We start from the raw sequence: 26,386 nt of genomic DNA, 5'->3' as shown, positions 1-26,386 counted from the left end.
ACCATAAGGAACAATTCGTAAACCATTATCTCCACGGCCATAAACCATTATCTCCAATGATATGAGTGTCCGGTTTCCCCCCAGCAATCTCAGAATGAAACTCAGCAGACATTCCTTACAGATCAAATACCCTAAATTTAAGGCATTTACCGTATTTCGTAACGGGCGCATTATGAAACCAAGCCCCCCACCAAGACTACAGCCTGTGTGTCATCAAACCAGCAAACTCTGCCCCTACTCTACTGTTTGACATACGTCATGCAATACAATCAAACCTGCGCATATTGAACTCACAAAAAAAAAAAAGTGAATTAGTAACTGCGTGTAGGTAACGAACCATAAAAACATTACATGCTCACATTCCAGATTGTTGGCCTCAGGCGCTCCTTCCTCATCACTGGCACTCAATGTCTGCGAAGACGAGGCCTCTGCAGATGAATCCCCCAAAGATGACGGTGCTGGTGAGGCACCTCTGCTGACCTCGGGTGCTGGCGAGGGACTGTCCTCTGCAGCTGAGGATGACACCATACCACCAGCATCGAACTCAAGATTCGCTGGCTCACTGTTGGCACGGTCAAAGTCACAAGCGGAAAGCTCGTCTGCTGGAGCCGGACCTTCCTCGTCAGAGTCCAATGTGTCCAGGACTCCACTGAGATTCTCGAGAGACGACGGACCCCCTTCCTGAAGTGATGAATCTTGCTCGGGTGTCGCTAACGGCGCTGCTCTTGCCGCCTGCCCAACTGCCTCACACGTCGTCTGGAGGACAGCCGGTCGCGTTCTTCTTGGTAACGTTGGAGGTGGGCTCGCATCTCCTGCGGTCAAAGACGTTGCACTCGAAGAGGCTAGGCTCGCAGAGCTCTCGTCAGAGTCCGCTGGCGCCTCTTCGACATCTCCGGCGAGACCGGCGGCTTCGTCTCGATGCCTGGCATGTTTCCAGGATGACGACGTCGTCTCTTCTGCTCTCACGACGACGTCCAAAGCTCGCGATCGTTCGAGGGGCCTGTGATGGTGATGCCGCTTGGGGCCCTTTTGCTTCGGGGGTAGCGGGGGTGGCTGATCTATTGATGTAAGCCTTGGGGATGCTGCCTCCTGCTGCATCATGTACTCCATGTTGGCAAAGGAGGTGGATGCCGGTGCAGCACCCGCTGTGGCGGGTGGTCTAGGTGTTTGAGACAGTCGCCTCGTTACAGCTTGCGGAGCTACGGGGGAGTGCAGGCCGTGCTCACTGTTTGAACGAACGCTACGCCGTGCTGCAGGCTGAGAGGAATCCCTTCTTGGTGTAGGCTCCGGATCACCCGCGGAAGATGTTGATGAAGAGGACGACGACGAGGTGGGTGGTGGCGGTATAATGCCACTTCCATTTGGCAGAGAGGTGGTCCTGGCTGTCAGAGGCGGATGGTGTGGCACGGATGCGGGTGGTGGAGGGACTTCCGACGAAGGAGGCGGACTTGAGGGGCACGGTTCCGGAGGCACGTCCGACACGTAGATTGGGTTGTGGACCTGTCGAATGTGGGTCCACGGGTCTACTGCAATGAAAGGAGACAGTGGGAATAGACCATAAAATGGCTGTAACTCTCACTACCAATTAGACAGAGGCACCCCTCTGACTCACCTGGGCCGTGCTCCAGCACGAAAGTAAAGAAGAGCTCCCCTGTCACATGGTCTGAAGGTGTCTTGTTAGCAAGACTGAAACTCATCTCAACAGGAACACCTCTAAAGGGATGAGAGGGGAAAAAATAATCACAGCATTGCAATAGAATATTAAGGCAATGTGAAATCCCTGTTGGCACAATTCTTACTAGTACGTAAATAAACAACAGAGGGTTCATATTTGCTCCCATAGTCTATGCATCATGCTCTTCTACAGGACAAAGTTAACGTAACTTCATTATGCTAATTACACTACAACACAACAGCAAGCAAAGGCAAGAGGAGTGCAGTACACAACAAAGAACCAAGACAACACACAACCACTCACCCAGTGCAACGGTCTAGGAGATCCCACACACGCACAGCAAGCCGACCAAGGAAGCGGCCAATGATTGGCCTGCTGCGGGCAAACTTGTCCTTCACCTCAAACTCCAGCACGTCAGAAGGATAGCCGATAAACTCATACTGCCCAGGCCACGAGGGGTGCACAGTAGATTCAGCAGCACCCGTGCGACAAATTTGGCCGTGGTGTGGAAGCAGCAACACCCCATCCCCCAAACCGGGCTGGACGCCCATCTTAACGTAGGGGTCGGGATTAAAAAACATCCCTTTCTTGAGATTTCGAGCATGGAGGTCTGCACAGAGAAAAGAAGCAGTGGGTGCTGTTAGCACACTTTCACACCCTTTTTACGTATGCCAATAAATTACCTACCTACAAGCCACATCTGGTTAGCAGCTATGCATGAATGGAAACAGCATAGGACTTGCCAATGCATGACTACTGTACTCTCTTCTTTCCAACAGACGCCATTTTAAGTCGAGCTTCAAGAAACTAGCACAGCAAACGATTTCTTTGCCAAGTCTCACAAAGCCTGTGGAGGCAAGGTTTCGAATAAATTAAGTGAGTGCAGTATATTCAGTAACACGCCTCAACTCAATTCATCCCTGCGGTTAAGCTTTATGCTCTGAAGACACCCAGTACGAGAGTTTGTGCCAGCACAAGTGTATGCATCTAAGGCATCCCTACACTTGCTGAACACATACATTTGTTGATGCCAGGTTAAAACATAGGTTGCACAAATGACATCAGAGTAGTGCACCACCCTTCACAGGGTTGTTGGGTTACGCAGTGCTGGCAATAGAAAACTCGTCATGAAGCAGGAGCAAGTTACATACCAAACACATTTGTGTTACATTATACCCAGTGTGAAATTACATATATAACAAACGCAAAAGAAAAAAAAAATTATCCATAAAGCTAGTGAAAAAAACATTTGCGAGATCAACTGAACTGCTGAAATGTACTTCACAGCAGTAGTGAAAAGCAACGACACAAAGGCTCTTTTGCAGCAGTTCTGCAAAGAAAAGCTCCTGATTTATGCGGGAATGTGATCGGTGGCAATAATCAAAACTAAAATGTTCACAAGAGGCGAACACTGGAAAATAACCTAATTTGAAAGCAACTTCGGCCATGCAAGTAATTCCTCCTTGGCTACAGTACAAATGCGTGCCACTCATAGCATAGGTATGTGCTAGATCTGAGCCCAGCATGTAGGGAGTGTAGATCTGTATGAGCGCTTTTCGCGCACATGAAAAATATTACCAGTGCTATCACTCAAGGTACATAGTTGAAGTGCCGGACAAAAAGAATAAGACTGATATCACTGTGTGGCCAGTATCAGCATTTTCTAAGAGATCAAGTCCTGCAACCTTGTTCTGCTGCAGCTTTTTCTGTTGCTACAGGGATCATGTGGTCACCCCATCCCATTCCGACGATATAACCAGGCATCCCCTCATCACATAGGTTACCCAACCGTGACAATACTTACTGGTCAAATAAAACTTGACCATCTCCATTGGTATCTGCTGCGAAGAGTATCCCACCAAAACATCAGAGCCATGGCCATTCTGGAAAAATGTTTTTAACAAAATAGCATGAAAACAAGAACGTTGACAACAGCCAAGATGATTCAGCAATGAACATTTTCTGGCAGAAATAAGCCTCACTGCATGCCATTCAAATCATACATTCATTGCAGTGCATAGGTCAAGGTGTGTCCAGACCATAGGCCGGCAAACTCACTCATAAATAGACTCCCTCAGACTCAGATCGAGCTGAGAGTCTGAGTGAGTACGAGTGAGTAATATTTTGGTGAGTTTGAGTCTGAGTGAGTCCGGCTGAGGAAAACTTTGGTGAGTCTGAGTCCGAGTGAGCCCTAAGCACAAAATATATTTCTTGAGTGAGTCTGAGTAAGTTCCATATCTTTTGCCGACCTATGGTCCAGACAACATAGGGGTGTAACATTTAAACATGCTATTTAGCTTGCAATGTTGTAAATTATTAGGCTTGTGCGAATAGTAAATCTTAGGTTCGAAGCGAATTCGAAGTGAATAGTGATTTGGTCGAATAATTTCGGATTGAATTCGAATAGTATATATCACATATTATAAAGAAAAAAGAGCATATCTGTCATGACCCAACTATATTTTTAAATTGAAACAAGGCATGTGCAAATGTCAATCTTTTTGATTCAAAGGGAAGCAGAAGAAACTTTGAATAGTAGCAGGATTTGTCTTTCAGTAGAATGCAAGTGATAACCTGTAAAATATGTTATGTTTTAAAATTTGCTATACTTAATGATATAAGCTGGTATAAGGAGCTTTTTAACTTAAAAAATGATGAATCGACATGAGGGTAATTATGTTCATTTAACCTTGAAGCGGGGCTTCGCGGCAATGTGGATTTCCCCGGATAGGTGTATTCACAGTGTAGCACCCCTCCACTGCAGTGAAACCAGGGGGTTTCATGCGGTTTATATATGCCTATTCGTTCATTTCAAATACTTCGAAATTTCGAATAATTTAAATCCGTGTCGAAACGAATTCGAATGCTGTAATATTCGCACAAGCCTACAAATCATTGTTCAAAGCAAGCATGACACTCTTAACTCTGAACTACCAAACAAGTTCAATGTACTAAAGCACTAAAACTAAGCCCTAGCTATCCCAACACAATTCGATTATGATGACGATGTAAGGTGTATTATGGCCAAAGGGTAAGTGATGGCCAAAAAGTGCCAGGAGGTTATATGTTGAGAAATTTGATGTCACAATTTGATGACGCAATTTGGTTCCACTAAAACAACTCATGCTTGGTCGTATATAGTGACCTGGTCTGCTTTGTTATCTAGCCACTAATGTAGGTCACTGTACTTAGGTAACCAGTGCTTTGAAGTAACAAGGAAGTATAGAACGAAATGCAATGAGAAGGTGAGAGGTAAGCATGATGATTTGAAGGATAATCTCCTTGAATTACTAGCTGAGTTTGATTTGTCTAAAAAAACAGCTATGAAAGTAACAGAAAAGGAAAAAAAAATTTGAAACAAAGTAGATAAGGTGTACTGAGCATTACTATGACCTCTACCATAGCCCAGGTAATGCAAGGTAACCAATACAAATAAAAATTGTAGGCACATTTTTTAAGAGTGTATATGCTGCATAAATATTGAAGACATTTAGGACAAAAGTAACAAAGTACGTTGCAAGCAATCTACCATGATGGCTTGACAGGTAAGGTGTAGCGCTGTTAGGCTTTAGGACGCGGTTTCTATACCCAGACACGGATGCCGCATTTCAATGTGGGCAATACGCAAGGACACCCATGTGCTTTTAGAGTTGGGTTCACGTTAAAGAACCCCAGCTGGCTAAGAACTACCCACTGTAAACAGAAAGAGCGATGAACTGTAATAATAATAATAATTGTTGGGCTCTTATGTCCCAAAACCATGATATGATTATGAGAGATGCTGCAGAGTAAGGGTCTGGAAATTTTAACCACCAGGGGTTCTTTAACATGCACCTAAATTTAAGCACATGGGCCTCTAGCATTTTGCCTCCATCGAAATGTGGCCACCGCGGCTGGGATTCGATCCCGTGACCTTCGGGTCAGCAGTCGAGCACCATAACCACTAGACCATCACTGTGGGTAGCAACGTACTATGACGACTGGATATCCAGCATAGTGCCGTAACCATTCCTCTGCTCTGCACTGACAATCAAACTAGTAGATTGCTTTTCAGAAGATTCAGATACCATAACTATCTGTGTGGATTACATGTGTGAACTCACTTTCTGCCCCTCTGAGGGCTGTAACCGTGTATGGTTCTTACATCTAGAGCCTGTTCTGTGCATGAAAAAAAAGTCATACGCAAGAAAGCTAGTTGACGTAGGTAAGACCTCACCATAATTCCAGTGGTGTCAGCCGACCTGCAGATGGTCACCACTGGGCTCACGGCTCTGAGTGTGCCACTCGTCCCGTGGTAGTAGCGAAAACAAACGTTGGTTGTCTCTGCAACAGTCACATCATGAGCATGAGGACATAGTTCTTTCTGATCTCACGAGGTCACAGCCAGCATCAAATGTAACTTTGACCAACCTTCTTCACAAAAAAGAAAAGGGAGGGGGGGCATATTGCAGACAAGACAAACAACACTCCATTGGCAGCCATTTTTGCGTACAGATGAGCACGTGTGCTGTCTGAATGGGCAACTACTTGACTGGCATGACTGCGATTTGCTGCATTCGCAAAAAAAAAAAACATTTGATTTATCAGTGGGAGCAGACGTTTTACTCAGTCCCTTACCATCTTACGCGAGAGTAAGAAATAAAAATACAGATAATATTCTGTAGGTGTTTCATAACTCCATACTGCTGTACAACAAAAGTTGGTAAAGCAATGCTCTAAATAGCCATCACTTACTGCTGCGTTTCACATTCACTTCAGTTGAGGCATCGGAGTTTAAACTAGGGATTCCCTTTCTAATATGTTAATTAAATGCAACCACAGTATGCACACTCTCTAGTTTTACGTAAAGCACTGCGATTAAAACTCATCAGCACGTAATCTGATTTCTGAGATCCTAGGAAGCTGTAAGCGAGCCTTGAGCGAAACTGGTAAATGTCCCACCTTCGAGAAATGCATCTTTGCAGTCTATGTTCCACAGGACCTGTCCTTTTGCAGTGTTACTTGGACACCGCTTGTTTTTGTGCTCCAGAAAACGAAGTGGATCTGTTTCATCTGAAGGTGTGAAAAAGTAAAACAAAAAGAAAGAGCTAGTGAGAAAGAGGTGGCAAACAAATTTCACTGATGTGAAGCACGATAAAATAGGGGACTGAAGCAACTTATAATGCCTAGGCATAATGCTGAATCCCAACAGCACATCATCTACTGGCCACACTTTGAACCAGCAGATGATAACAATGAAACCTTATAATTTATCAGTAAAAGCAAGGAAATTTTCTGCATACAAGACGCATACACGGCAATGATCCGGTGAGGCCAACATACAGCTATGGCAAATGTGCCAAGCTAGCTTGCAGCCATTTCAGCATCTGCATTCAAGGCATAACTGTTATAGCAATGGGTTTTTGAGAAAGTGGTCCTGCGTTCAATTCCCACAGAATCTTCCATCTTTAAATTTTCTCTTTTGAATTTTAAAGATTTATTATCGTTTTTCAGAATTCCTTAATGTTTCCTTTTCTTTCATTTTCTTTAAAAAAAAAATTAAGATTGAGGGCGCTGCTGCAGAAGACGCACAACTCACACAAGCTTTTTTTGTGCTTTTTGCCGGTAGTGAGGCTTCTAATGCTGAGGCATTTTTATGAGCATACAGATGACAGCTGAAGCCTGCATGAACAAGACCAAGTAGCTCTCGTGACCCAATAGAACTTGTGCTTAAGCCAATGTCACAGCAAGCAAGGCAATAATGATAAGTAAAACGTTGATAAATTAGGAAGATTTCCATGAGCTATAGAACTAACTTAACAGATAGAGTAATAATTATTTTATGCTTGTTACTTTGTTGCTCCACCTTACCCTCTGTCTTTTAATGTTAAGCGCAAAAAAATAAATACCAGACACTTATTTTTACAGCGGTCTTTCTGTTCAGAAATACAGTCACAAACTGAGAGCTCGACCAATAGCTATGACCACACAAGATCAACCTACAAATGCAATTAATAAGGTTCACATACAATGCTGGCACAAGCTGTAATTGGATGGACCCTTCAACTACAACATTTATTTTGGTCGTTATCAGGAATGCTGGTCACTTCAGCTGCTGTCCTGCATAGGCGAGAGCTAGAAGTAATTTGCATATGGCTCTTGAGTATGTTTTCTTTCCCAGCATATTCACGTGTTATGAGAGATTAAAGAGTAAATGCCTCTTGTCATAAAATATTTTTCTGTGCCAGGGTGTCAATTTCGGCTGGCTAGGAGAAATGGATATTATGAAACAGCAATGCTGACTAGAATACAGCGGGAAGATGGCAAAAGTGACGCTGACAATCAGCTCCAATCCAGTCACAGTTCGTGATGTCATCATGCGTGAACCTGTTTACCTGCAGCTGCAGGCTAACCTTGTTCCGCTGATACTAGTAAGCGCCCGTCTTGCCATCATCTCATTGTTCCGCTGTCCGTGCTATTGTGTCACAGTGTTATCATTCTCAGTCTTTGTCGAAAGATCAATGTGCCAATTATTTTCCTTTGCTTTTAATTTTGCACCGACAATTTCCTGTGTTATGTTCACTGTAGCTGAATTCTCATACAGCAGTAGAATTATGCACAATGTAAAACATAGCCTAGTACACTGTAAACTTTAGCAAACTATTATTTCTTTTGTTAATGTATAAATAGTGCAATGAGGATAGTAAGAGAGACCCTGCCTTTCTATAAATAAACCTCTCTCTCTTTCTCTCTCTCTAAGAGAGACCACACAGCACGTTTCCCACCCACATTTACATGATGACATTGCATTATTTTGTAGCTTTAACTTATCGATCAGTGTTGTAAAGTGTTCAACACTTGCCCTTGATGCTGTAAAACAAAATGCATTAGGTATCCTCTCAGTATGTTTCACTGCAGTGCATTCTTCCATCTATGTTTAACAGCCCTGAAGGTTGTCCTACAGTGCTCTTGTCTGTTTGAAACACCAGCTTAAACATGAAAAAAAAAATATCCACGGGGTGAATGATGATGAGTGGGGCAAAGCTCCGGAGGGAATCATCGGTAAACATTGAAACTCTTCCGTGAAATTTGCCCAGTACATCATATAAAGAGTGTGAAACACCGTGTATATATTAAACATGAAACTTTTATTGTACTGTTGGTTTACGTGGTCCCTTCATTATCACCACTTTGTGATCAGTGAAATGCAGGGAAAGTGTCCACTCCCGAGCAAAAGAGAAAGCGCACCAAGAGCGAGCGCCTTGTCTGCCTCCATCCGGCGACTCCGAGCGAAAGAGAAAGCGCGCCAAGAGCGAGTGCCTTTTACGATCGCAGGCATCTAATGACATGTGCCATTCACATTATACAAGCGCCATCTGTCATCTTTAAACAGCAACTCTAAGAAATACTTGAAATGCCATCTAGTGAGCAATTCATTAAACTAGAGCTCCAAAAAATACATGAAATGCCATCTAGTGAGCAATTCATTAAACTAGAGCTGGCTACATACATACTACTACTACTACTACTACAGAGGAGGGAACGACCCACACCCTACGGAGCTTCACCCCTAAAGGGACACTAAAGGCAAATATTAAGTCGACGTTGATTGTTGAAATAGCGGTCCAGAAACTTCGTAGCGCTGCTTTTGTGCCAAGGAAGTGCTTATTTTGAAATAAAATCACGTTTTTAGTGGTCCGCATCGCGTTAGCGCGCTTCAAATCTACCGCGAAAATACGACTCTCATACGTCACTGCTGCCGTGCCCAACGTTGCCCGCTTTTACTGCGCGGCCGCCGACACTAGTAGCAGCCGAGCGGAAGTAGTGGGACCCACAGTAGCAACAACGGCGCTGCGGCAAAGACTTGCTCGGATGGGCACATTCAAAGCCGTCACCGAGTTGCGGTTGGTCTCGTAATCCTCAGTACGAAAGTGCAGCGAGCACACACGCAGAGGTTTTGACTGTTTAGCACACTGGCGCAATGGCATGACACTAAGCCACTTCGAGCGTAAGGGTTCATTCCGCGGCACCCAGTGAAAAGACACACCAGTTTCCTTGCTGCAGCACTGGCGTTGTGCACCATTCGGGCATCCGGCAATATCACACGCATGCGGCATTTTGTCGAACTTTCTGTCAGAGCGACTTTCACGAGCGCGCAAAACACGCACGGCAGTACGCGATCCCGAAACTACCACTGAGACGGGCGAGGCACAGCTCGGCGAAAACGGAACCTTTGAACCACGCGCGCCGTTCCCCATGGCAACGCCACAGAGGTTTTGTTTTCCATTAATCAAGCGGAAACAAACAAACAGCATTTTATTACGTCTTTTGATGCTCGGAATGTTCTTTTTTTACTGCTGCTAGTTTGATTACTAGTGATTTATTGTAGGCCGACTTCCCTACGTCATCGGGATCACTTCGATAATGTCCCACTCGTGGCGCTCATCATGTGATACATTTAGCTTAATTTCTCGGTAAGTAGGGCACTGCTGTTGATAATATTGCCGTTTTAGAAGTTGTCATACATTGGGCTTTCACTCTGACATAAATTGTTATTTGCCTTTAGTGTCCCTTCAAGTTGTCAGCATTATAAGCTTCCAAAGTTCCTCGAAGAGAAAGCTTTACAGCTGATCAGAAAGCCTCAGCATCCAATCTGACCAAGAGGTTCACAGGATGCCAGGCAAGGGCGAATTGACAACCCAAAGCACAGCATCCCTAAGTATGGCAGATCCATTTGCATCTGCAGCAATCTGCATCCACGCAACAGTGTACTACTGTCAGAGGATTACAATTTTTATGTTTACATGAAACTTTCTTCACCACGTGGATTTGTACAGAACTACCTTGCTAGCAGCCTACATGCACGCCTCTATAGTCGAATACAACTTAAGAAGTCTGGAGAGGCCCCGCCCAGCAGGGGCGTAGCCAAGGGGAGGGGGGTTCAGACCTCCCCCGCGAAAATTTTCAATTTTGCTTGTGTATATATACATGCACACATACAAATGCACGCACGAACATACATAAAGTATTGTTGAAACCCCCCCCCCCCCCCCCCCCCCCGAAAAACATTTCTGGCTACACCCCTGCCGCCCAGTCGACTGAAGCGTGGTAGCCAATTGCCTCCACAACTTCAAAAATAGTGCCGCTCATGCACTCGGCAATATTCTCCAGAAGCTCATGACGTCAGTCTGGAGTGCGTGGCCATTGGTGCAGGCTTGTGTACATCTGCATTTGAGGAGGAAATGCCACAGACTTCTAAAGTTGTATCTGATATATAGTAAACAATTATCAAACTTTTTTATCTGACTCGATTTTCAGAAAAAAAAAGAAAGCAAAAGGATCCCAGAGGGCTTGAAAGCGTACCGGTTCGGTAGAGGCCGATCCAGTCGTCGGGCGACACCTCCTCGCGTATGTCCCAGCTGACCAGCAGCGGGGGCTCACTGGGCGCCAGCACGTAGCGGGTGCGCGACACGCTCAGGCTGGAGCGTCCCTGGAGCGCGGGCAGCCGGCGCGGCGGCACACCGGGCGCTGCCTCGGCGGGTGCCGGTGGTGGTGGTGGCGACGAGCTGCGCCGCCGAGGCACGGGCGGCTGCTGCGTGCCGCCACCCAGCCGCAGCCCGTGCACGGGCGGGCTGGCGATCATGCCGGCGGGGCCCCGCCGCCCACGGTGGTCACCCGCATGGGCGGCGGCGGCTACAAACACTGGGGCTGAAACGAGAGCATCGCGACCGTCTTCACTAAGTGGGTTCTCCCATAGACCGCTCTCATAATAATAACAACTGTTGGGGTTTCAGGTACCAAAACCACGGTATGATTATGAAGGACGCCGTAATGAAGGGCTCCGGAAATTTCGACATGTGGTTCTTTAACGTGCACCTAAATCTAAGTACGCGGGCATCTAGCATTTCACACCCATCGAGATGCAGCCGCCGCGGTCGAGATTCGATCCCGCAACCTTCGCGTCAGCGGTTGAGACCCATAAGCACTACACCACTATGACGGGCATTTTGCTGTAGGACAGAAAGACGTCCCGTGCACGCCCTTAGGTTAAAAGCGTGCACTCTTGAAAACACCGGCATCCTTTGGAGCTTAATCACTCAACGATAATCGTCATTTTGCATGCTTTGCCTTTCCGTTCACGAATACGCTGGACCCGCTATTTTCCCGCGAGTAATGCTGTGTCACGCTGATAACGGGCACTCCGTTCGTGAGCTGAGTACCAGGCACGCGGACTGAACCCTTTCGGTCTTATCTCGCTTCCAAACAACGATCTGTTCCATCTTTTGCGCTGCGTAAACGGACTTCCAGGTCAGCAAGAGCGCTATCAGCGCAAGATAGCATCCTTGACAAGAAAATAGCGGCGCGGAGTTTTCGAGGCGGGATACACAAGCAAGCAATGCATGAGATGATGATGATAGCCTTGGAACAAGACACGCCCCAGAGGGCGTCAACCTAGAACACAAAGCTTATTAGAGTAACACAACTGGATATACCATGAAAAGGAGCAAACGGGCAATTTCTTTGTGCTCGTTCAATATTTGAACCTATTTTCAAACTTGTTAACATTCTTGTGCAGAGGCGGCGCTAGAATTTTCTTACTGGCCAGGGAAAAGGCCTGCCTGCCCCGGCTCCGCACCTCGAGTGTTTATCGTGCCAGAATCAAGATATGATTGAGGCACACCGTTATGTAGAACTCTGGCTTAATTTTCACCAGTCCAGGTTCTCTTAACGAGCGCATAAATCTCAGTACACGTAAGTTCCTAAGTCCCCTCACCCCCCTCTTCTCGAAATGCGGCTGCCGTGACCGGGAACCGAACCCGAGCCGTCGTGCCTGTAGCAAGGCTCGAAGCTTGAATACCTGAACATCGAACACGAGGATGCGGGATACAATACAGGTGGAGTACAGGCTGGGAGTATAAGCGAGAGTCTTTAGGGAGGAAAAATGACAGGTGATGGATCAAATGCATTACACTATACAATTCGACGCAACACGTGTAATTCGACAGATCTAACGTCCATGTGCGTGAGTACGTTAAGCCGGAACGGAATGCCAGCCAGCTGCAGCTCACGATGGCTGGCGGCTGCGTGCGTAGCCCGTTCGGAGGGGGGCGTGGAGAAAGCGAAGGCGTGCCGCGAAATACCGGTAGCGGCGAAATCGCCTCTCGATGTAAAAATCCGCCGTTCTTTCTTTCGAGCACGCCGGGTGACGAACGAGAGAAGGTCCCCACTCAGGATACGAATGCAAAATGTGGGGCACAACACAAGCGTAGCCCGCTGGTGGAATGGAATGAGCGCGGCGGTGCGACCCGTTTCAAGTGAACCGCGCTTCCGCCGCCGCGGATGCCACTGATCGCCTTCCGGCTGCCGACAAGGTCCCACTGCCAACCGTGAGAAGTGGGAGTGCACGTTTTTTCATATAGCGCACGGGAAGGCGGCACGCGATGAATTTCCACGAGAGATCGGGTCTTTTGGAAATGATCGGTTTCTCCGTAGGTTCGCAATCGAACTCTCAAGCACCACAATAACAGACCATTGCGTGTCCCATAGAAAACCCTTAATTATGGTCAAACCCCATATGCGCGAAAATCCATTCGACGGCGACGAGCGACGAAAGTACCCGTCGCGCGAGAGATTGCTCGGTTTTGCAAATCTAGAAACTGTCGCTCGTCGACCGGAAGTCGTGAACAGGATGTATGTGAGTGACGTACTGCCGACACTGCACAGAAAAGGCAAATAACCAAACGTTCACAAACGTCACAAGAAAAAAAAAATTGTAGCAAGACTTCCAGAAATATTTTATGTCGCTTTGTACAACAGAACACATTGGTTTACAGTTTCAATACAGCATAGCCGCTCTCACATCAGCAACGCTAGAAATTCGTCGCCGCAGACGTCGCGTGAATCGGGTTTGGTTTGGTAAGCAACAGCTTCAGCGACGGTATCTTCCGTCGCGTCACTCGTCGCCGTCGCGTGGATTTTCGCGAATTGGGGTTCGGCCCTTAAAGGGGTACTGACACGAATATTTTGAGTTGTCGTTTTTTTGCGTCAAATGAAAGGTCAAGCCCTCAAGAGCCTGGTAGTGCTAAGCGCGCCCTAAAAAAGTAATTACAGTATGTTTTTAAAAGCTAGTTTCGGTTCCTACTGTACCCTGACGTCACAACACGGTATGGGCTTCTCGTCACGTGCTTGCACAATATATAGTGACGTTTCCACGCACAAGCGGCCATTTTGGAAGTTTTGATGACTTACAAGCGGCCATCTTGGAAGTTTCGGTACCTAACGTCATCACAACAAGCCAGACTGCTGCGTGGTCACCAGAATTTGTACTGTAGCCTGACGTCAAGCTAATGTCGATGTCAGTAGGTGCGCCATGGAAAAATTGACTTTCATATCAAATTAAAGTATCTTATCAGCATTTGCTGAGCTTCACACTTGCTCAGAGCCGTCTCTGCATACAGGAGATATGTATGGCAGAGTAAACTTACCTTCGAAAAAAGGTGTCAGTACCCCTTTAAACACGCGTTCCGTATTACTCAACTATCATCATCAATCATCCGGTTAATTTACTAAGCAGTACAAAGGTCTTTCCAGGCGCGCCTTCGAGATACCCGGGTCTACGTCTGCACGCTTCCCGATCTCAGCTTCATCTATTACCCACCGACTGTTATTTTGTTCTTTTGAAAAACCCCGCACTTGGAAAAGCGAGGACGTGCGTAACATTAACAAAGATAAGGGCAGGCTCCCAACCGACAACATCACAATATCCGTACCCGACAGCCCCTCCCATGTACTCCCTTTGTCAATGTGAAAGATTTATACAAAACCTAGTCAATATTGAACTAAGCGACAGACGCCGTGATTGTTCGTCTATTTTGCCCAGCAGTCTAAACTTATGACTGTTATCCCTTCATTACCTCTTGTTCAATTAATGTTCGAAAATGCCACCGGATGTCGGCATTACACAGCATGAACTGCCAACAAACTCCCCTTGTACAGTGGCGGTCAAAATTTTGCGGACCACGGGTAGAGTGTACTAGAACTGTCGAGTGGCGTGAACGGGCCTCGCCGCCTGATGCCTTCCGCGTCGACCGTAGCGGCGGCACTGCAGTCGCTCGGTACTGAAGGCGCGCCGCGCCGCGCGCTAGAACGGGCCGCTAGAACTGCTGGGCGCGTCGGCGGCACCCGGCAAATCGGCACTGATGTGGCTTTCGTTGCGTGTCTATCATTATTAAGCGTAGGAAACGTCGTCTTAAGCCTTGATGGACGACACTTCAAAGCTTTTAATGGATGCTTGCTTCATATATGCCTTTGAGAGATACTGCAAATCAGTTCTTGTAGCCGAAGTGACTGCTGGAAAGTACGCAAAATATAAAAATGAAAACAGGCTGACACCGACCGTGAATATTCACGATCTCAGTGTAATTGAGCCGAACTCATTGCTGGGCTATTTAGAACAATTACTCTCAATTAACTAGACGCCGAACGACGGCCAGAAGAAGGAGACAGAGGAAACAAAAAGGGCGTGTCTTATTCTGATTTCTTCTGCCTTAATGCTTTTTTTCGGCGGTAATTCGGCGTCTAGTTTATTCAGAGTAACTGAGCTGCTCTAATGGAATTTAACTGTGCTCAGAAAGCTGTGTGCTGATATTGTGCCGAAAGCACACCGAACATTTACCGCGCGTTGGCGAAGCTGCATATACGGCGCGTATCTTTACAAATGCGCTGGAAATATGACTTCGACGTTACGAGGGCTCAAAGGCATTGGAACTCAAAGTTAACTCGACCGGTACAAATAACGGTCGTCCTCAGGTTCCTTGCACGGATATTTTATTAAATGCTAGGCGCCGGGTGGGGAGGGGATACCTTACTGTCCGTATTTGTGCGTGTAAATATATATATATATATATATATATATATATATATATATATATAAACATAATCTCGCTTTACAGATAAAGCAATGAAATTATAATACAAAACGTTGTCAAAAAGAAGTTTTTCTAATGGCATCGATAGAAGATCAGGAAAAGTGCAATATAAGCTGTCCATTGAAAATGAGAACTGGCTGTAATGAATTTAGGCAGATTATAACCGACGGGCTACATTTCCATCTGCGCATTTTAATATGCTTGAGATAAGCCCTGATGCATGAAGTTTGTGCCTCGAAGGCGAACACGCGCCTTCGGCTCGGCTTCCTGGCTCGCCTTCCTGGTATTTTAAGCCCTCAGAGGTCGCATAACCGATGCATCGTAACCGCGGAAGCATGCTGTTTATACAAGATAGCCTTTCGGCATTAAAGAAGCAGCGCAAAACTGGCAGAACTCAGCCTTCACTAATATAAATGTTGCGATAGAGTCATTTGTACTCAGGTTACTCATGAAACAGTCGAGCGCATTGGAGCTCATACAGAGATCAATGCTCTGGATATATCGTGAGACTGCCGGCAGAAGAATTGTAGGCTTTTTTTCGTCGCTGGTTCGTTAGTTCTTCGTAGTCAGTGTTCGTAGCACGGCTCGAAGTGCTGCTTGCAAACCGCACAGCAATCAGTGAGCAGCTAGATGCATGTGCGCAAAATCCCATTGTCGCCTTCATTGGGGGTCGGCAGGCTCCAAGAACAGGGAATATCTCGGCGCAATTTTGGCACGCCAGCATATTCACTCATGCACCATGGCGCGTAGCAGGCGTTGAGACACCGATTGAAGCTCAGTAATGCATTAAACGCGCTCAAAACGCGCATTTACACGCTTTCGTAGGCTGCGACGAGCGCGCGCCAAATGCAGACGCTCTCCACAGCTTCAGTACAAAGTGACTACAGCGCCGCCGCTACTGTCGCCCGTCGGAGCATCACCCGAGATGCGGCGCGGCCGCTTCGTTCGTTCCACTGCCCTCTTCTAGTACACTGTACCACGGGAGCGTGTGGCAGACAGCACCGAGGCGCCTTCTCACGGCTGCTTGCGAAGCTCTAGAGCGCGCACTGCGCACGCGCATCCTTGCTTACCTGCCGGCCTGATCGTTCGCTCGCTTCAAGTGCGCGCGCACCAGAACCACAGAGAAAGTGCAAGGTGCCGCTACTGCAGTCACCGCGGAAGCCCCGAGTGATTTGCCTAACAAACTTCGTCCTGGTCTGGACAAATTTTTCGTCAGCTTTCAAGATTTTTCTTTATTTTTTAACCCATGTGGGTTTTTCTTGTAGGTTTGTGCTACAAACCGGTCGATGCCAAGTTTTTTTCTTTTATAGCGCATATCAACGGGCGCATGATAGTTGCACCGAGCACAAAAGAAAAAAAAAACTGCAGCATGCATGAGTTCTGCGAATGGAAGCTGCTTATATGTCTTATCACACATGTCGATTTGAGACAAACTGACGCAAAGCCTATTTTCCACGCTGCGAAGCGTCTGGGAACAAAGCGCAGAGTGCAGCGCGCACCGAGCACTGCCAGTACAAGTTACATATTTTCGTCGCGGTATCACCGCTCGGTGCTTCCGCGGCGACTGCAGAAGCGGCACTAGCGGCACCTTGCGATTTCTCTGGCTTTCCAGCGCGCGCGCACTTGAAGCGAGCGAACGAGCAGGCCAGCAGGTAAACAAGGATGCGCATGCGCAGTGTGCGCTCTAGAGCTTCGCAAGCAGCCGTGAGAAGGCACCTCGGTGCTGTCTGCCACGCGCTCCCGTGATCCGCAAAATTTTGACCGCCACTGTACATGTGAGCAACACTAACACGACCCCACAGTTCAGAGATCAAACAAGGGAGAGGGGAATCCTCACATGCTAGCTCCAAACAACTACGAGTGAATTCGGTGCGTTCATTCATACGACAGCGTATGGAATACCTTTATGAGCACGCAGTACTGCGGCGGCCCAGTCCACGACTGTACTCTCGGTCGCCAACAAGACAGTGCCAAAGTTTTACAACGGCACTGGCAGTGCGCATACTATCTACAACGACGACAGAGCTTTCTCGAGACTTCGGCGTTTATCAGAGGAAGTTTCACGCAGAGTCAGACACCATCCGCGCCGTTTCTCCAGCACGATAGGAGAATGCCCCCGCTCGGCGAACGCGGCATCCGCTGATGACAAGACGAGCGTTTGACCCCGCAATAGTAAAGAAATATCCGCAAGTTTCTTTCTTCCATCATCCTTTAGTTCTTAGTGCATCGCATTTCACTCTGTTGCAGAAGGACTAACGCTATCCGTGACAAAACTTGAGCGAGGTGCAAGTCTTGTTAGATCGCAGTTTAACATTTATTTCGGAAATAAAGCTATCACATTGTTTCGACACCAAATAAGGTCCAAAATACGTCGCAGATTAGAAGATCATCGATGCGGGTCTCTCCTTGACGGTACTTATCAAGAAGGCAAACAGGTTTCAAAACTTTTAATGAATCGTTTTAAGTATGCTGGCATATATCTCCTACTCTTTATTAATTATATTATTACTATTAGTTAAAAGAAAGTCCCAGGTTACTAAACTAGTTGCATAACAACGCGAAATGCAGTAGAGTACCATAGCGGCAAAAATAAATCAAATTAAAGTGTATAAATACACCAATGTACGCCACTGGTATATAAGAGATTATCCAAGAAACTCCCACTTTCTCGACCAATCATGTCAATAAAGTTCTGCACGAAACTGGGATTCGTTTTCTGTGATGTAATTTCGCATGAAGTGCGACGCATACTTTGTCACGAACTTTGGCAAAGATTATTTTTCAGCAGCGCTTATATCGATCAATATCGGTGTAGAATGCAAGCGTAACGAAACGACTGGCAGTTAAGTTGTCGCTTTGCACCCTCTGCTGTAGGCGGCCGAGAGTCGAACCTGCGCCATCACGCTTCAGGACAGCGTAACCGTACAGAGCGAAACGTAACCTGACACCCCTTATTATACCGGTGTCGCAGAGGTACTTTTGATCGCGATCTCGGACGATCCAGATCGGATTTCTCGATCGCGATCAACAATGGTCGCTGCTGTACACGGTCCAAAATAATGCGGATCGAGTTCGTCGCAGACAAATCGCGATCCGGCTCCCGATCTGGATGCGCAGATAACGATCATTTTGACCCCGATCGGGCCTGATCGCGATTAAAAGAGACCGTACGGCAGCATCCGATCCGGATCGGTCCTGATTACGATCAAAAATGCCCGTGTGACACCGATATAACGGATGTTAGATGACAGCTTTCTGGTGCAATCTCTACGAGGTGAACACCTCCATCAGGTGAGCATTCAGCTCGAGCCAATTAATTTAACTACAACGTTAATACGGGCCGTGGAATACCGTCACTGCCAACACGCCAAGCAAGACGCACTTTGGCTTCAGGTATGCGTAAGCGCTGCACTGGCGCAGAGGATGTCAGCCGGCCGTGCATGAAAGGAAAGGGTGACCCAACGTCCCCTAAATACGCAACGCGTCTGTGAGCGCGCACGCAGCCGCCCGAGTCCTTCCAAACGCCGGCAAATTACATGCGCGTCGACGCTTCACTCCGCATCAAAGTCTTCACGCCGTAGCTTTCGCAAGCGTCGATACTTCGTGGGGTCCCGCACTTGAAATGCATCATGTCGTCGGAGATTCCATCAGGAACGAAGAAAAAACGTGACGGTAGGCGCCACAGGCAACCGCACCCAAGCCGTCGGCAACGAAGTCCGCAATAACAATAATATCTGAGTTTTCAGTAGCCAGAACCGCGATATGATTACGCGGCAGGCCGTAGTGGAGGGTTCCGGAAATTTCGTCCGCCTGGGGTTCTCTAACGTGCACCTAAATCTGAGAACACGGACCTCTAGCACATCGCGTCCATGAAAATGCGACAGCCGCGGCACGGTTCGAACCCGCGACTTTCGGGTCAGCAGACGAGCACATTAACCACTGTACCACCGTGGCGGCATTTTCCGCATCTGGAAGTCAAGGTGTCCAGTCCGTGTTAACACCGTGCTGCTACCGAGTCGATCACGTGCGTGGAACGCGTTTTCAGCGGGGTATCGGCCGGCGACTACGAGTCCAACTTACATATGGCGGCCGAAATGTTATATCGAAAGTTTCGCTTTAACGAGGCGGTTGCGCATTCCGCGGTTGGAATTGCAGCGCGAAATGGTCGCGCCAACGCGATGAGCACCGTCTCAAGCGGTTGCCGCTTTTAAAGAACAAACGGAGATGATGTTACAGCTATGAGTTAACCGACCCGCCGAGGTAGCTAGCTTAGCGGCCAGGCGTTGCGCTGCTAAACTCTCGAAGACGCGGGTTCGATTCCCGGCCACGGCGGCCGCACTTCGACGAAGGCGAAAAGCAAAAACACTCCTGTATTTAGACGCTGTTTAAATAACCGCACGTAGTCAAAATTAATCCGGAGTCACCACCTACGGCGCTCCTCAGTAGGTTCCGTAACAAAAACGTCCTCGGAAAATGTCCGCCGGAGAGATAAGACCTCACAACTTCCACTTACGACCCCAGCGGCAACTCGACTGTGCTTTCGAAATACCTTTGTAGAATAGGTGTAGGTATCTGCAGCGAAAGAACACGCCTCTGGTACGACATGAGGGAACGGGAGAAGGTCACCTAAAATTTTCAGTAAAATTTTAAACATCATTAATACGGGAGCGAAGCGACTGGTCCTCAAGAGGTAATTTGAATGAAAAGCATGTGCACATATACCATATATTTCAACTGCTGCTCGTTTGACTAATACGGAAGCAGTAGAACAGTGGCGTAGCCAGAAATCTTTTTCGGGGGTGGGGTGTTCGACCCTCCTCCCGCGAATGTTCGAATTTGTATTTGTGCCCTATAGTATATACGCATATAAAATGTAAAGACCGGGGAGGGTTCGAATCCCTGGCTACGCCAATGCGGTAGAAGTACGGAAATGTTTCGTTAGCTCTGAACAAGTAATCTTACTTTCAAAGCAACGAGAAAATGGCGTGCGTGCAGGAATCCTGAGAAATTGTTCTAATTACGGCAAGATGCACCAACAGCTAAAAAAGCTTGAGTGCGTGCCAAAGCGATTACTTGGAACTGCTTGGCGGTGAGAAACCGAGCAAGCAGGCGGCCACAGCCGTACGATGAGAGTAAACTCACTCTCTATACAGTTTTATCACGCAATGCAAAATGTTCGCTGGAGACAGGATTTCGTAAAACCCACTGCAAATGCCATTGAGGCCCTGCTCGGAGCTTGCACTAACAAAAGCAACACAGAATCTACGGGACATAAGCACGAAAAACAACACGTTCGCTAGGCGTCAACACTGTGGAATCTTGAACTTACCGACTGCGCACGCAAGCTGTTCATCACCGTCTCAGATTACGGGTGACAAAACACTCTGGAAAACGGTGCTGCCTGGGAAATAGGAGAGCTTGTTCAACAGCACGACACAAGGTCAACAAACCGCTGCCAGGGCACGGAGCGCACCGCCGTGTGCAGCTTATTCGAGGGCGAACGATCGACCGGGCAGGGACAAACAAAGCGAGCGCCCTATCTCGACGTACTACGTCGGGGCCCGTCCCTTCCCATACGTGCTTTCTCGCAAGGCACCGAGAGGATGTGCAAGAGTTGCAAGAGATCACAACAACGACGACTGCTGACGGGGTTTCAAGCACAGCGACCTTCGGAGGGTCTCGTCTATCGAGGAGAAAGGGGAGACGATACAGGAAGCTTTAAAAGAGCGCTCCCGAGGGGGGGCTCAGACCGAGCGGATCGGATCCTCTTACACCACGCGAAGCATTGCTTTCGCTTCCCTCCCAAGCCGTTGAAACCTAAGACGACGGGGGTGCCGATTGTCAGGCAGCACCCTTGGCGCGAGTTAAAAGAAGCAGGAAGGTTTCAAACACGCAAAAGCAAAACAAAAAAGAAATAAGGAAGGAAGGAAACCAGAGGAAGACCCGGCGCAACGCGACGGATCATGCGACAGACGCAAGACGGAGAGCTCCTCCTTACAGGGAGCGTGTACACCAGACGTGTAAACACGGACAGAAAACCACGACCGTGACCGCGCAAACACGCGGAAGCAGCGGTCTGCGAAAGAAAGAAAAGCCCTCCCCTCCTAGACGAAGACCATAAACAGAAAATAAAAGCGGTCGTCAAGGTCGAAGTGCTGTCACAAAAGCTTTACGACGCGGGAGGAGGGGTCGGTCCAATCGTCGATTGACTGTTGCGCCCAGGAAGTTTAGCCGACGCTCGTGGGAGCGAAATTTGCTTATGCGACAGGGCCCGTCGTCGAATCAAACGTTAGTACATTGCGCCCAAAAAAGGTTCGGGGTGTCAAAAGGCACCGGTTGAGTAACCGGGCAGTTGCACGTTACATATGCGTGTTGCTAGCGAGCTCCGTAGCTCCGCTCCGAATTTGATGCAGCCAGATAGACGGGTTCAGAAGCGCGCGCCTGACGCCAAAGTGAAAGCAACTCCATGGAAAGCAAAAACGACGACATTTCGGAAGCCAACGCAATACGGCGCTCAAAAGCTCTCCACTGGCGCGTGATGATTGCATCCGGCAGTACTCTAGCGATATCGATGTCGAAACGCGAATTATAAAGGAAACAACGGTCTGATCAATAACGCGCGATCGACATGTGTATTTTTAAGTTAACTTTACATCAGCTTTTACTGCAGATATACAATAAAGGAATAAACAAACTTCAAAAAAAGAAAGAGGGAGAGGCAGTTTGTAGGTGGGGGTTTCGCATGGGTTTCTTGATGAGCAAGGAAGCGTGAGAGACTTCGAAAATGCACCGAACGAAGTCGCGAGAAGCTACCTGCGGCTGCTACAAAAAATACAGTGTGTGTAGCCCAAGTGGCGCATGACATCAGACTTGTTTCGGCTACGAACCACCGCGACTAAAGGCACTGATGCTCTCTATGAACCAAGCATCCATAAAACGAGTTACGCAAGACCGTATACCGACACGGGCTGGCGTGACACAGATCCTGGAAAGCCGGAGCCCCGGATGACTAAACTTCGCCTCTCCTTTCGCAAGCTCGCAAAGCGATCGTTAGGATCGAAATGCAACGCACATAGCGGCTGAAGCTTCGCCACCACGTAACCACCGCGTTACAGGCAGAAAAAAAAAAAAAAGTAAACATCACGACGTGGAAACAGCTAACGTAGCAACTTAAACTTTCTCTGCAGAGAAGTGTACGCAACATTTATCGTTCAACTGCTATAGATAAAACCACCTATATTCAAACCTAACGGAAAGCAAAATCTATTCATTCGCCACAAAGCCCTGATCGCCTAATTTATTTCAGCGGTTATCGAAACATTCGCGCTCGCAAATCTAACGGAACACTTTCACAAGTCAGCATGTGAAGATGACATCTCACACGCAGAAGCACTCGTTATCGACACTGGAGTAATTAATGCAACAATCAGAGGGAAGCGGAACGCGGTAATTAAATCAGCGCCAAGCGAACTGCGCTCAGGAGTGTTCACGCTAATCGAAGCTGTCGGAATTTCGGCAGCTGCCGTAGGTCCGGCGAAGTAGGATGTCGAAGCGCTTTCTACTTCTGACAAGACCGCAACTGATCGAAAGGAAGTGCGCGCGTAGCAGATGTTACACTGTCCTATCGTCAACGACGATACTAGGAGGGCCCGGGCTGATTTACACGTCGTTCTGCGCACAATGCGACCGTCGACAAGTTTAACAAGGCCAGAGAGATGGAAATTGGTACAAAACGTTAGGCTTAGTAGGATAGGAAGCTGGCAATATTTCGTCACAATAAGCGTTTAGTAGGCGGCGTCTGGAGCTGAGCACCGTTATTTACGTTACAGCCAAAGATATGGAGACAAAGCGCGGATGCTTACCTTGCACGAGAATCCTAACACGCGGCGAGGATCACAATCATAACAAAATTCCGTACACTGAGCATCACTCGCAAAACATCCCCACCATCTTGTTACGCCCGCCTGGCGGAACTGGTCGAAAAACAGAACAAAAACTACAAAAACCTGATGGACCGCGAGAAAGAAAGACAATATTCACAAACATGTTCACTAAATTTCTAGTAGAATTCTCTCGGCCTGCATACGAACAACATCGGCGGATATTGGTGTTTTAGCCTTATAAAAACAATTTTTTTTTGTTTCTTGGCATGTTTGAGGGCGCTCGCATCGCACCTGGCAAGACTGAGTGATCAGCGGCTGGCTTTCCGTTTTGTAGACAAGCCAAGCGCGGTTTATGTTTTTGCAGTGCACGTGCATTGGCGTGCGCTGTGGTGGTCGGTTTGTTTGTGTGTACTAGTTTCGGGAGTATGACAGCAAACTGTTAGATGGCTGTCAGTGTAGAATATACGAGTTGTGCCTGCAATCGCAACCCCCAATCGCTGGACTGGGGCTCTAACAACGTTGTTGCGTATGGAGCCTGCAACGCTGTCGTCCTGTACGATCCCCAGGTATTTAGTTAATTTCCGTAGTAACAACGATCGATGTTCGTTGAATGAAATGATTGCCGATTGCGCAGGCTAACGGTGGTGCTGGTGCCGTCACACACACCCTCGTTAACCACAACGCCAAGGTTAACTGCGTTCGGTGGATCCGCAGAAAAAATGGTGAGTACTTTCTGATTTGATGTCGTTCCTGAAAATCGTCCTCGCTTAGACGGCAAGCGTTGTACGTTAGCTTATCTTCTTATCTTTAAATCGTTTTCTTCAGGTGCAGAAACGACGTTACTGAGTACGTCCGTTGATAAAACGGTGACTATATGGGCCAAGAAAGACGATAATGTAAGCGTTTTCCCGGAACGGGGTCGTACAACTTTACCCTGTGGTTGTTATTGTTGGATTTACTAACTTCCAGTTGTGCCACTTTACAAGTTTATTCCAGCTGCAAGGCTTGTCGGCCACGAAGATGCGGTGACGACGGCAGATGCTTTGTACTCGACACCAGCATCAAGCGACCTAATCACTGTTGCAAGCGCTGGCGGAGACTTTTCCATTCGCATATGGGAGGTTGACGCAGGTACTGTTTGTTGTAACATCTGCAGAGTGTTTCATAGCATTGCTGCAATATAAGAACCATACCGTTGCAGAATTTACGGCGAGATGTGTCCAAGAAATCAATTTGAAAGGAAATTTTGCTATGGACATCAGGATGTGTTTTCTACCATCCACATGCGGTATGTACACATGGTTTTCGTCATTTTGCACAATTAGACTGATGAAAAGATAGCCTGGTATCTGTTGATACAAATGAAAATTGTTATTGCTGGTCAGTTGTCAATGAACTGAAACCTTCAGTGACTGGTTTGTGTTCACTCTATGTAACTACGCGTTAGGTCGTAACATTTGTCAATGTAAAATTTCCTGTGCGAAACGTCAAACAGATGAACATGTAAACTAATAATGAAGCTTTACGGGAACTCCTTTTAATGCTTTTTTACATTCATTTTTAACAGTCATGACGGCCACGCATGAAATTTAATACCTTAATAAAATAATGTGTAACAACTTAATGCTAATAATGTAGCTTCAGAATTTATGCCCCTAGTGTGCAGCAGTAGCTAGTGTTTGGAGTTGCCACAAACAAGCGTGGAGTTATGTCAGAATGAAAACAAAAGCATAGTGTTTTCTCTAATGCCTCTTGCACTGCCAACAAAGCAATGCAACATTTTGCTTACTGTTCTTGTTGGAACTGAGTAACGTGAGATTTGTTATTGTTATAATGTGCTGTGTAAGGTACACACTCCTAGCACAGCATGTCAGCCAGTAAATACTTTCTGAACGGGCAGGTGTGTTTGTGTGTATGATTAGCACATGGTCATGCTCACTTTTTAGTACCGTAGTCAGGCCTGGATATATCGAATCTGAAGGGGATCGCTAAAGAGTTGTATAGTTTTATACATATAGGTGATTCGATATATAAAATATTTTATGTAGGGAAAATGTATTCAAAAAAATTTTACAACTGTTCAATATACACAATAATTTATTATATGTGGGCTCAATATATGCGGTTCAACCTTCAGGGCAAATCTATGTCACAATAAAAAAGAAAACTGTTTTACACTTCACTATTAATGTGCACTGGGTTTTTACAGTAATAATTAATATCAAAATGTTGCAGTGAAAAAAATGAGAAGGCAAATGCAGGAAATAAATATAAGGGCCCTTTTCATATTTGCATGTCACGACACCTTAGAAATTTCTGTTGTGCAGTTCCACTGCTGGCCTATGGTGGTAACGACATGCTGGTGCACTGTTACTACAAGGATTCTACGGCAGGCTTCGTGAAGTGCCATACACTATATGGCCATGAGGATTGGGTCAGAGGCATTGCCTTCAAGGAATGTGGTAAGAAACTTTTTTTTTAATCACATAACTTGTGACAATAACATAACTTGTCTAGAAAAACATTTTACTACCTTGTAATTTTGACATGCATGCATGCTATATATATTGTGTATGTGTATTGTTTATTTGCAGCATACAACATTAACAAAATCCACACTTTCACAGCAGTTAAGGGGTTAAACATGTTGATGTACTTCGTGCAGTATTTTTCATGCACATGGAAAAAATCACACTTTTCTTACAGGAAATGAAGTGCAGTAAACTACTAGAAACCATTTCTGTTTACTGGACAGCAATGGATTGAAATCTGAGTAGCCACGTTTTGTTTGTTGGGAATTACAGTTTTGCAGGATATACTTGAAATTTTGCTGTTGCCCATGTTATGACACTTTCTGTAATCAGTATTTTTGCTCAAAAGCCTCAAGTAGAAGAGACGTTACAAATAACGTGAAATATCTT

General features: G+C 46.8%; 2 protein-coding genes across 8 annotated transcripts in view; one reads left to right on the top strand and one right to left on the bottom strand.

Moving 5' to 3' along the window:
- Positions 1 to 26,386, bottom strand: part of LOC119387626 (E3 ubiquitin-protein ligase HECW1) — a 57,198-nt gene that overhangs the window by 22,342 nt on the left and 8,470 nt on the right. Inside the window, exons 1-8 of one of the 3 annotated variants that reach the window (XM_037655075.2) lie at positions 23,445 to 23,562; positions 11,018 to 11,362; positions 6,617 to 6,727; positions 5,892 to 5,998; positions 3,480 to 3,558; positions 1,979 to 2,285; positions 1,613 to 1,713; positions 360 to 1,523 (exon numbers count right to left, since the gene is read on the bottom strand). In XM_037655075.2, the coding sequence (XP_037511003.1) occupies positions 360 to 1,523; positions 1,613 to 1,713; positions 1,979 to 2,285; positions 3,480 to 3,558; positions 5,892 to 5,998; positions 6,617 to 6,727; positions 11,018 to 11,297 (2,149 nt within the window). In that variant the 5' untranslated portion in view covers positions 11,298 to 11,362; positions 23,445 to 23,562. Of the gene's footprint in view, positions 1 to 359; positions 1,527 to 1,612; positions 1,714 to 1,978; positions 2,286 to 3,479; positions 3,559 to 5,891; positions 5,999 to 6,616; positions 6,728 to 11,017; positions 11,363 to 23,444; positions 23,563 to 26,386 lie in introns of those variants that run through there. The other 2 variants (XM_037655073.2, XM_049413586.1) reach the window with 2 other exon arrangements.
- The window catches only part of LOC119387623 (elongator complex protein 2), a 32,422-nt gene continuing 29,814 nt past the window's right edge, over positions 23,779 to 26,386 (top strand). Inside the window, exons 1-6 of one of the 5 annotated variants that reach the window (XM_049413590.1) lie at positions 23,779 to 24,031; positions 24,100 to 24,187; positions 24,291 to 24,361; positions 24,452 to 24,596; positions 24,667 to 24,753; positions 25,793 to 25,927. In XM_049413590.1, the coding sequence (XP_049269547.1) occupies positions 23,909 to 24,031; positions 24,100 to 24,187; positions 24,291 to 24,361; positions 24,452 to 24,596; positions 24,667 to 24,753; positions 25,793 to 25,927 (649 nt within the window). In that variant the 5' untranslated portion in view covers positions 23,779 to 23,908. The remainder of the gene's footprint in view (positions 24,032 to 24,099; positions 24,188 to 24,290; positions 24,362 to 24,451; positions 24,597 to 24,666; positions 24,754 to 25,792; positions 25,928 to 26,386) is intronic. The other 4 variants (XM_049413587.1, XM_049413589.1, XM_049413588.1 and 1 more) reach the window with 4 other exon arrangements.

Source organism: Rhipicephalus sanguineus, chromosome 3, assembly GCF_013339695.2.
Source record: "Rhipicephalus sanguineus isolate Rsan-2018 chromosome 3, BIME_Rsan_1.4, whole genome shotgun sequence".
NCBI lineage: Eukaryota > Metazoa > Arthropoda > Arachnida > Ixodida > Ixodidae > Rhipicephalus > Rhipicephalus sanguineus.
This window is presented reverse-complemented; position numbering and strand designations above follow the sequence as displayed.